Raw genomic sequence first — 12,325 nt, forward strand, 5'->3', positions numbered from 1 at the left:
CTTGCTTTGTGTAACAAACATCTCATTGTCAAGAGTTTTGAATTAAAATCTTCCATCAGAAGTTAGTCTGAGTCTATGTTCCAAAAGTCAATTAATAATGACAAAGTTATTTTACTAAATTCTTCATTATATTCAAAATTAATTGAAGCAATGACAGAGTATCTCAACAGAAATATGGTAACAAAAGGGTTAAACACTGTATAATACTGGTTTTGCCTAAGAATTACATTTATTAGAATCCATTTACATCTATCACTATGGAAATATTTTAGACTGCTATTTACGACTATTTAGGAAATGGATGTAAAGAAACAACACTCAAAAGTTCCAAAATACAGTTTTTCTATCTTTTATTGAAGGAAACATTTTAAAAATTAACCAGAACCAGAAAAAAAACCCCAAAACAAAAAAGAAAGGCTTGTTTAAGGATGTTGGTGACTTGAAAACATTTCTCAAATTTCCAAGGGATAAAAAAAAAAACATGCAAAATTTTTCATGATGATTAGTATTAGTTTTACAATTATTATTATTAATTAATCAGTCATATCGAGACTGATGTTCAAAGTTAGTGAATAATACACTAAAACAGTCACTTTTCAGCTTAACAAACTCATTGGAAGTAACCAATGTATATATATATATATATATATATATATATATATTATGCATTTATCATATATATATATATACATATATACACACATACATATCATGTATGTATATATATATATATATATATATATATATATATATATATACATACATACATATCATGTATGTATACATATATATATATACACATTATGTATTTATCATATATATATACATATATATATATATATATATATATATATATATATATATATACATACATATCATATATGTATATATATATGTGTGTGTGTGTGTATGTATATATCATAATATGCATTTCATGTATATACCATATATGGTATATGCAAAGTTTGGGGATTTTCTTTTGTATAACGTGTATTCACTTTCTTTGCTTTCTCACTTTATTTTCTTATTTCTTTCTGCTGCTCTTTTATTGTCCAGTACATAAAATTCCTCATGTGTGAATCGTCGGTCCAATTTGCCGCGAATGTGAAGCTTCAGCACTGGTCCCATCCTGATATTAAAATTCCAGATTTCAACCAATATGCAAGCACAAAATAAAAAGAACAAAAAAAAAAAATCTAAAAACACATTTAATTTCTTCTACGACTGATATTGATACAAATATAACATCTAATTTTTGTTTGTTTCTTAAGTTCAGCTTGTTTACAAAACTAAAGGAAATTTTCCTGATGAAAATACTGCTGAAGAAGCCATCTGTGTATCACACTAAATGTATGCACACCATTACAAGGCATAGATTTATTACTCACTGCAGTGGCAATGTTCACCTTGCTCCGATATATATTTTGTTTTTAACACAACAAGTCTCTGAAGAGATTTACCTCAAACAATTCCACAACATCATGCCTTTTAATGATGTAAATAGATTTAGTATGATGCACAGGTGGCTATTTTGATTTGCATGCATGGAGCTTTTCTGAAGAAGATCTAGATTAACTAAATTTTAAAACATTTCATCAGTTTCTAAAAAAATGAAATCTGAAAAGAAATCAGTGGTGAATTCAACTACTTAAAAATTTGAAGGTATATTTCCAACAGCACACAAGAAAAACTTCAATTGTTGATTGTGGAATGCATGTTTATAAATGCCAAGAACAAAAAGTTCATGGCGAGGGATTATGGAGCAAACAGCTGTCAAGCCTAAGCTATCTTTGCATGTATAAGACCAAAATCAGAGGAAGTAAGCAGCTAGCAATGCCCTATAGGGAAGAAAACTTATAAACGGAGACAGTTTTTGCATGCTGCAAGAGAAGATAACTCATAAATTATGCAGTTAACCTCTTTTAAGTTTTACAGCCAGTGTCATGCTGTTCTCAAGAAGACTCATTCACCACAGCAAAATTGATACAGGTACTGGTGCCATGTAAAAAGCACCCAATACACTCTGTAAAGTGGTTGGCATTGGAAAGGGCATCCCAGCTGTAGAAACCATACCAGAACAGATAACGGAGCAAGATGTGGCTCCCTGGTCATACCAGCTCTTGTCAAACCGTCCAACCCATGCCAGCATGGAAAGCGGACATTAAATGATGATGATGATGATTATATGTATGTTCATTCTAAAGATTGATAGAAGTTCTGAGTAAGAGCCTTCAGTTAACAAGAACGTAGTAAAGTATTTATAAGATGGAGATATCAAAAAATGTTAACCAAATTGGTTTTTTTTAAAGTTCTCTAGTATTTTTTTTTTTTTTGGTTTTTACAATTACCGTATCTGTTGATGCTGTTTTTTCATTAGTTTATTCTTCAAATGTTTGAGTTTTAGGTTCTTCCTAATATTATGGACTTAACAAATTAAACACTTTTTCTTCTTTCTCTCCAGTTAAAAATTTCTAAAATAACTAATGTGGTCCTGTGCCTGCTGTTGTTTTGGTAAAACCTTATCATGACTGCCTCTGGTTCTAAGATACAAATTTCTTGTTTTAAAGTTAGGAAGGGCATCCAGCTGTAGAAACTCTGCCAAATTTAGATTGGAGCCTGGTGTTGCCATCCGGTTTCACCAGTCCTCAGTCAAATCGTCCAACCCATGCTAGCATGGAAAGCGGACGTTAAACAATGATGATGATGATGATAAAAGTGGCCTAAATTAAAATGTCAAAATTTCAAGATTATTTATGTTTCAAACAGCAGATTTATAATAACTCTTTTAATTGTTTCAGTCATTTGACTGCGGCCATGCTGGGGCACTGCCTTTAGTCGAGCAAATCGATCCCAGGACTTATTCTATCGGTCTCTTTTGCCGAACTGCTAAGTTACGGGGATGTAAACACACCAGCATCGGTTGGCAAGCGATGTTGGTGGGGGACAAACACACACACACACATATATATATATATATATATATATGCATATACATATATACGACGGTCTTCTTTCAGTATCCGTCTACCAAATCCACTCACAAGGCTTTGGTCGGCCTGAGACTATAGTAGAAGACACTTGCCCAAAGTGCCACGCAGTGGGAGTAAGCAAGCTACTTACCACACAGCCACTCCTGCACCTATTGACAAAATTATTTCACTAAACTTTTTATTTTCAAAATTAACTGAAAGAAAGGTTGTGTATTTCAACAGAAATATGGTAGCCAAAGAGTTAAAGTGGTCTAAAGTAAAACCTTCTGCCAAGATTTCATTTGAATATTTGCTTCAAACACCAGATTACTAATGACAAAGTTATTTTACTAAATTCATTATTTTCAAAATTAACTGAAACAAAAGCAGAGTGACTATATTTCAACAGAGATATAGTCACAGAAGCATTAGAGAAAATATGGAATACTTCATCAAAGACTAGAAAATAAAGAATAGTTTACCAAGGGGAGAGTTTACCTACTGTGACAAGTAACTTGGATATTTACAAGGATAGCCAACCTTCAGGAAATTAATCAACCAAAGATAGTTATTAAATATAAATCAGGCCTAAGAATAATTTCACTAACCTGACAGCCCCAAAGAAAATTAGATTCTAACAACAATCTACCTGTTGGAAGTAAAGAAAAAAAAAACTAACTACAATCCTTATCAAACCCTAGCATCAATTTTTGTCTATTTTAAAAATAAAATTAAACCAATAGACAGTGTAATTCATTAGAAATAAGATCACCACCAGAATCAAACTAATATACTGTTATTATTTTACTCATTGATGTACAATAATTTTTTTCTGATATATTTTTATTAACCTATGTCAAGTATAATGTTAATTATATAATGCTAACCTTAGACAAGAACCATCCTGCATGAATGTCACTTAACGAGAGTTTTACAGGGGTTGTTTCCTCTGTAACACAAAGAGACAGCAGATAATTTTAATTATTCTTGTAGTAAGTTAAAATCAAAAGTGTGAGTCTAGCCATAGTGCCACATACAGATTAAGTTAAGCAAATACCATCACCTTTAGCTAATGAGTAGAAGGAAATGTTAGAAAAAAATGGCATTTTATATATTTTGATAAGAGTTTTAAATATTGTGATACAAGATTCCTTGAGTGTGTTCTGTTTAAATCATTTACTTGATATTAGAATTAGGGAGTTAATAACTTTTGGGTTTTATTAAATGCTGCATATGACTATATATCTCTTTGATAACATCATGCAAATAAAAGTCAAGACACTGTACAGCCTTATATCCAAGTGTAATTATGTTCAAACTAACATCTGTGAATAGTTTGAAGATGAGGTATTAACTGACGTTAAAGGTCTCGCATTTTGCAGCGTCATGCATATTTGAAGAAGGAAAAACTAAATTAGTCCGCTATGGAAATGAAGAAATGAAAGCCAAGACAAAAAATGCTAAAAGAGGAAGCATTGATACATCTTACTAAGATGAGAAATAATGGAAAAGAAGTGCATCATCATTATCACTGACAACTACAATAAAGGATAAGTACAATGATACAGACAAAGCAACATTTGAAGTACTAAATAAGGGTAAAAAATACTCTTAGTATTTATTTAGTATTGTAAGTAAACATCTCATCACTCTCTGACAAAGGATTCAGCTGATCCTTGTCAACCCACCAAAATGTTAGACTTCTTCATGGCAATATGATTTCCTCCCCAAATTTTTTATGGGACAATTTATCATCATTATCATCATCATTTAACATCTGTTTTCCATGCTGCCATGGGTTGGATGGCTTGACTGAAAACTGGTCAGCTGGGGAGCTGGACCAGGTTCCAATCTAATTTGGCATGATTTCTACAGATGGATGCCCTTCCTAATATCAACCACTCCAAGAGTGTAGTGGGTGCTTTTTATGTGCCAGTTACAAAACACCGGCATTGGTCACGACTATGATCTCACTTGGCTTGACAGGTCTTCTCAAGTACAGTATATTGCCAAAGGTTTTGGTCACCTGTCACTGCCTCCATGAGGCCTAAAGTTTAAAGAGTGCTTTTTATGTGCCACTAGCATGGGAACCAATTATGCAACACTGGCATCAGCCATGACTATGATTTCACTTGGTTTGACGGGTCTTCTCAAGCATATTGCCTAACATTCAAAGGGTGCTTTTTACGTGCCAGTTATGCGACACTGGCATTGGTCATGACAGATTTTTTTAATCTTTACTATTTATCAACACAAGACTGCCAACAGTTTCTTCAAATTCTACCATTTCCCTTAATGAAAATATCCACCACAGTTTTTGTTTCATTCATCTAATTTTATCATTAAGATGGTAAACTGACAGAAATGTCAAAGCATCACATAAAATGTTGAGTGGAATTTCTTCTAGTTCTTTATGTTTTTGAATTCAAATACCACTGAGGTCAATTCTGCCTTTCATCTTTTCACAGGTCAATATAAAATGTAATCGATTAACCCTTTCACCTTAGAATTGTTGACCTTGTGCCAAAATCTGAAATGCATTAAGATGATGGGCTGGCAATAATGTTAGAGCACCAGAAAAAATACCATACCATATTCATTCTGGCACTGTACATTTTGAGTTCAAATCCTGCCACAATCAACTTCGCTTTTCTTCCTTTGAGGGTTGATAAAATAAAGTACCAGTCAAGTACTGGAACCAATGGTCCCTCCCCTCAAAACTGTTGGCTTCATGTCTCAATCAGAAACCATTATTATTTCAAATTCACCTTTGAGGAAACAGCTGAAAACATTTAATCCTGTCAAGTCTGACTTTGCTGTTGTCTACCTTTCTGGATTCTTATAAAATTAATACCAGTTATATAATGGTGATAATGCAAATGACTGCATCTCATTCATATGAAACTGTCTTTGTGCCATACATCTAGGTAAACAATGTGATTGAAAACAGAAAAATAGTAATGGGTGTATGAGCATATTTCAAGAGTTTTTGCCCTTTCTTCAGTACCCTATCCAAGCCATTAACCCTCTATGAACACATTGCTTAAATAGCTACTAAATTTAGCAGTACAATACAATTGGATATATCAATTTTACATATTAAGCCTGCTCTGAGCAACTGGTATGTGCATTTTTACTGCTGGTAGGCACACAGTATTTCATTATGTGACCATAATAGTTGTAACTTTTGGTGCTGGTTCTAGTTTCTGAAGAAAATTTGTAGAGATCACTTTAAAAAATGACAGAATTGCACTGCTAACACAGGTAGGATACAGTATTGTCTAATAAGCCTTTACTATACCTGGTAGCATATTGCGGTTCTAGAACGAAATGTGGGGTCCTTACTAGCAATTAATAAATACTACAAAGTATTTTGTCCTACACTCCAACTAGTCTATGAACCAACCACTTACGGAAAGAATATTCAGGCTTGTCTGTGATATTTGCATAATGTTGGAGGAATTGATATTAACATGTTTAGAAGGGTAATAATGCTGAATAATAACTGCCTATTGATCAGTCTAACCCAGGTAGTGATATGGTCTTTAATATGTCTAAGTAACACTGAATAATAACTGTCTCAAACTGTGATAATCTGTCAAACCCATGCTAGCAAGCAAAAGTGTACATAAAATGCTGCTGATAATGATGGTTTTGGTACCCCTTTCCTATAGGCTTGTTAGTTGATCCTAAAAATGCAAGGACAGGCATTAAATGAAATGACAATGTTATGAGAAGAAAATAATCTGGAAAATGAAGTTTATTTGTAACTAAACATGCAGCAAGCCTCAGGAAAATGCAAACACTAACCACAGAACTGGAGCCTAGTTTTTACATCATGCAGAGTGATCGACTGAATGAATGCAGCAATGAAGCAAACAGGGTCATGCGCTGTATCCCAGGACACAGATCGTGTCGTATAGCCACCTTGAGATGATGTCTCCTGGGGCTAAATTACAGCAACATTAGTCCTAAACCAGGACTGCCATGTTATGTTGTCAAATATATGCGCTGTATCCCATTATAGGCAACTATAACGGGCTGAATAGTTGCCCGAGAGATTGGTTACCCAAGAAATTGAAAACTTTACAGCCATTGTAACTTTGAAGATTCTAAGTATCTTTTAATCACACTTTGTTCTGTCCCGATAACACCCATTCCATACAATTAAAACTTAATACATAGGCATGTATAAATGGGTTTGATTGTATATGTGCGTGTGCTCTCACATATGCATTTGTGTGAGCACAATACATTTGTGTGTAGACACATGTATATATATATATACATGTAAAAGCACCCGGCACATTCTGTAAAGTGGTTGGTGCTAGGAAGGGCATCCAGTCATAGAAACCATGCCAAATCAGACTGGAGTCTGGTGCAGCTCCTCAGCTCTAGTCAAAACATTAAACGATGATATATATACATACACACACAATGTCACACAAATGGCACCTAAAAGCACACATTACACTCTTGGAGTGGTTGGCATTAGGAAGGGCATCCAGCCATAGAAAACCACGCCAGATCAGACTGGAGTCTGGTGCAGCCTTCCAGCTTACCAGCCCCAGTCAAACCATCCAACATGCCAGCATGGACAACAGATGTTAAATGGTGATGATGAATATCAAACATACATACACAAGGCATGTGTTCTGCTAGTTAGTTGTACTTATAGACCTAAGAGAATATATTCTAATCAATGCACCTGGTAAATTACTATTTTAAAATCTAACAACACGAGATATTCAGCAACAGTACTTTGTAGTAAAGATTGTTTGCTAACATAACATGGCAGTCCTGGTTTAGGACTAATGTTGCTGTAATTTAGCCCTAGGAGACATCGTCTCCAGCTGGCTATACGACACGATCTGTGTCCTTATATTTTCAAACAAGGGAATCTAGCATCCTCACTCAGCGCTAAACAAGTGGGCTAAATTACAGCAACATTAATCCTAAACCAGGACTGCCATGTTATGCTGGCGAACAATCTTTACTACAATGCACCTGGTGTTAAAAAGCCTGGAAGTCATCGACAAGTAAGATAACTTGTATCAAGTCTACAAACTAGCAAAACACATACCTTCTATATGTGCGTTTGATATTGTTTATATCCCTCGAGCTGCTTCTAATTCATATATGAATATGCACTACTCCAGATGATGCCTGGTAGCTGCAAGCAGTGAACGTGCTCAGCAGGCACACTACAATGACATTCCTATAACTACACCTTAAAGTCTCCTACCTAAACTTAAATTATAAATACAACGTACCGTAAATCCTCGAGTATAATCCGCACATTTTCCCCAAAAATTTAAAGGTCAAAATTTCTAGTGTGTACTACATACGAGGTTAAAAATGAAAAATATTTTCTAAGTGATAAATATGTAAAGGCAATTTACTTAATATTTATTTTTCACTGACATTATAACTGTTATTTCTTTATTTTCTGCAAACAAAGTGCACAAGAAGCTACATGTTTGCATTATGTTATATATACAATAATAAAAGATGTTACCGTATATACGTTTACAAACCAAGGGTGTTATATAGACCTCCTTGATTCAAGTTAGAGAAGGGGTGCATATTATACACAAGGTTTAGGTTTTTCAGAGGTACAGCCCCCTAAAAATCCCCTGCGTATTATACTCGAGGATTTACAGTATATATATTTTATAAGTGGTAGAAGTGATTCAAGGACTGAGAGCATAGTCATGCATGAAACACTTGGCCCTTGAGTCACTGATTTCTGATGATTAAGAATAATATATATATATATGTGTGTGTGTGTGTATGTAAGTACATATTTTGAGTTCTATTTATCCTGTTTACACTTCTATATATATGTCCGTGCACATAGAATGTTTATATAAAAATACACCAATCCCTCGACTAGCATGGGCGTTATGTTCCACCCCCACTCCAATACGTGAACATCCGCAAAGTAGAAACAGTACTGTACTGTATATATTTTAAAGAATTATTTTTATAATTTGTATATATTTTATTATAAATGCAAAACAACGCCACAGAGGAATCGATGTAAGCTTAAATAATAAACCGAGGTGTGGCGAGAGATTACTGTAGTGTAAAAGAAGAGAAACACAGACAATGAAGTGATGGTGATGGAAAGAATAAAATGTTAGATCAAACAACCAGTAGCAGTTTTAATGGAATAAACCCAAAGAACTCATTATACTTACTTGTAATAAACATTTCAAAACAATAAAAATGCTGGTTGCCCTTAGGTTTTTTCTTTCTTTTTTTTTTTTTTACACTAAAGCTAAGCATGCATAAGTAGCTGGATACAGTTTTATGTTAAGAAATCATGTTTATAAATGCCTAAGTTTCATTTATTTTGTTGCACCTTGAGAGGGTCATTATGTTAATAACAAACACACACACACACACACACACACATACATACTAGTTCTGTTTCACTTCTTTTATTATCATCAGTCTATTTGTTAGAACCCAATTAACAAATCAGTTGTTTAATTGGTCAGTCAATCAATCCATCAGCTAGGTTTGTCAAAGTCCTTTCATTGTCATCTTTGACCTGATCAATGATACACCTTCTCTACTCCAAGATCACAAATGGTGATAAGACAAATTTGACAAACCTAGCCGATTGATTTACTGACCAAATGATTAATCAAAAACCAGGTAGCTAATTGGGTAAACGTTAGTGAATTGACAAATGATACTGGTTTCAAATTTTGGTACAAGGCCAGCAATTTCAGGGGAGGAGATAAGTTGATTACATCAACACCAGTGCTCAACTGGTACTTATTTTATCAACCCTGAAAGGATTAAAGGCAAAGTCAATCTCAGAATGTAAAGACAGACGAAATACTGCTAAAAATTTTGCCCGGTGTGTTAATGATTCTGCCAGGTTGCCACCTTAGAATTGACAATTAACAAGAAGTGATGTAAAACCAGTGCATGTTTTTGCTATTGGCATAATGACCCATCCTGAGACACAGCAAAATCTGTTTCAATGCACAAGTTCATATCAAGAATGTTGCAAACCAAATACAAACATTTTTAATTATTTTCTTACTTTAAAAATATTAGTTTTCAATCATTTAAATGCTTATTTAGCTCTCTGTGCTTAAGATTTAGTGCAAAAAAAAAAAACAACAAAAAAAAAACTCACAAAAACATAAGGATTACCAAACAAAAAAGACAAACACATCCTTTTTCTCCATCAAACTTCTTTATCACTCATAGCCCCATTCTCACAAGAAACATTTCCTTTTAAAAAGAAATTGAATTTATGAAGAAATATTTGTGTTGCAGTGCATGGAAGCTGTGTGTGTTTAGGGAGTTATTTCAAGTGAATACACTTTATTCTTAACCTTAATTTACCAAATGACATTTTTTTTCTTTTTTATCAGGCATATTCAAAATGTTTGTAAAAAACCACAAAAGAAAAGGTAAAAAATGAGGTTTTAAATGAGTAATAAATATATTTGAATAAAATAAACGGAAAACAAAAGAAAAACCAAGAAAAAAATTATAATTTTAATTTAAAATAAAAAAAATTAAAACAAATATAAGCTTAAATTAGGGATTTTATCCAATAACACATAAAGCCATAATTAAACTTAATATAAGAACAAATTAATTGAACCAATCAAGGAGCCTCCTGATGTCTGTTTGTCAAATTTCCTTCAATCTGTTTTCAAGATGGCAACTATATTTTTAAGATACCTGCATTCTAGGACAGTGAGCCTACTGTAAGGACAAGAGATGACCACAGCTAAGAACAGCACTCAAAGCCCTGTATGAATGAGGTATTGGATTTGTGGCTTGCTTGTGTGTTCAATAAACTACTTCCTCTTTATGAGCCAATGATAGAGCCTCTGTGCAGTGGCTGACTTGCCAGAAATAGCAGCCAGCAACTAAGGTTCCTACAAATCAAAACTATTATACCTTTTTAATACCTATTGCTCGAGATTATCCCTAGTGTTACAACACAAACTTTCTGTCTTAAAGTAATCAAAACTTAAACCACCCAACGAAATTTCAGACTAATTTCAGTTCGAAACACCAGTTAAATAATTACAAAATCATTTTAATTGATTCTTTATTATTTTCAAACTTAATTGTAACAAAGGCAGTGTATTTCAGCAAGAATATGGTAAAAAATCCCTAAAGGATTAAATAAGGATTCATTAGATAATGTAGCCCTACTTTTTGTTTATTTCGATTCCATGCAGCCAGAGCACATGGACTACCCTTTTAATGGTTCCGGAACATATTGGTTCTTCTATAAGAGGTGATCTCTAGGCCCCCTCAATCAAATGTTCAATTTTTGGAGAAAGGGACACTGTCTGTAGTATCCTACAACCCTTCTCACAGTGCAAATAACCATTTTGAAAAGAGAGAGAAAGACAGAAGAACTCCCTGTATTTGACTATTCCTGCATTTATCAATATCCAAGGACAAAGTTGGTTTTGGCGGGATTTAAAATCAGAGACTTGGAATAAATGTCACACGATGGAGTGATGTTCACAGCTGGAATGCTGTTGATCATAGATCTCCTCAATCAGGATTGACTTAGGGAAAAACAGTTATTTCTATTCATGACAGGTTTTGCTTAAGTAGGACTGAAGTTGAGTAGCTCAACAAATGGAAAAGTAGAAGGATGGAATTTATTTTATAAGTAGGGGAAAATGAGAATTTGTTAACAATGGCTAGCGTGTCTCTTGTATTGTGCTGTATTGCATGTGTGTTTGTGCACGCGTGCATGCGCAAATTTCAAACCTTGCTACTTGTTGAATAGCACAATAACCACAGCAGAAGTAAAAAGCGAACAAACTGAACACAACAAAGGTAAACAACACGACAAGCAATACACCAACATTTCAAGTACTAATAGCATTTAATAAGGTGTAAACTAGTTATCTAATTCTTTTAATTAATTAGCTCTTTGACAGTGTGTTAATGAAGGCACAAAGCCTGAACTTGGTGATGGATATAGTTGAACATATCGACCCTACCCCAAGCCACCCCAAAAGAAGAAATGACAAAGTTGACATCAGTGGAATTTGAACACAGTCTGTAGCTAAATACCACAAGACACTTTGACTATAAATCACTCCAGCCATTCTGCCAATCTATTGCCTTACTCAAGAAAGAAATATTAAAACAAAGATTTTCGTAAAACTCATTTTCCTTCTTTTAATATACATAATTAGCTTAATTCCAAATACAAAAATAGAATATAATTAGCTGAATTCTTGTTTCTCTCTAAAAAAAAAAAAAAACTGACTGTATTTAGAAGAGAGGGATGAGCTCTGCAAGGTTTAAAATGCCCAAGACACACTGCATATCATGACAGTGCCCCT

At 33.8% G+C, this 12,325-nt stretch overlaps 1 protein-coding gene across 5 annotated transcripts in view; it reads right to left on the reverse strand.

Annotated features, from left to right (window-relative positions):
- Positions 1 to 1,015: 1,015 nt before the first annotated feature.
- Positions 1,016 to 12,325, reverse strand: part of LOC106882884 (protein RER1) — a 74,743-nt gene continuing 63,433 nt past the window's right edge. For 4 of the 5 annotated variants that reach the window (XM_089357796.1, XM_089357797.1, XM_089357799.1 and 1 more), the window contains one exon: positions 1,016 to 1,129. In XM_089357796.1, the coding sequence (XP_089213922.1) occupies positions 1,070 to 1,129 (60 nt within the window). In that variant the 3' untranslated portion in view covers positions 1,016 to 1,069. Of the gene's footprint in view, positions 1,130 to 3,856; positions 3,919 to 12,325 lie in introns of all 5 variants that reach the window. The other variant, XM_089357801.1, reaches the window with a different exon arrangement.

The sequence above is a fragment of the Octopus bimaculoides genome, chromosome 9 (assembly GCF_046866305.1).
Source record: "Octopus bimaculoides isolate indiv1 chromosome 9, ASM4686630v1, whole genome shotgun sequence".
Taxonomy (NCBI): Eukaryota; Metazoa; Mollusca; class Cephalopoda; order Octopoda; family Octopodidae; genus Octopus; species Octopus bimaculoides.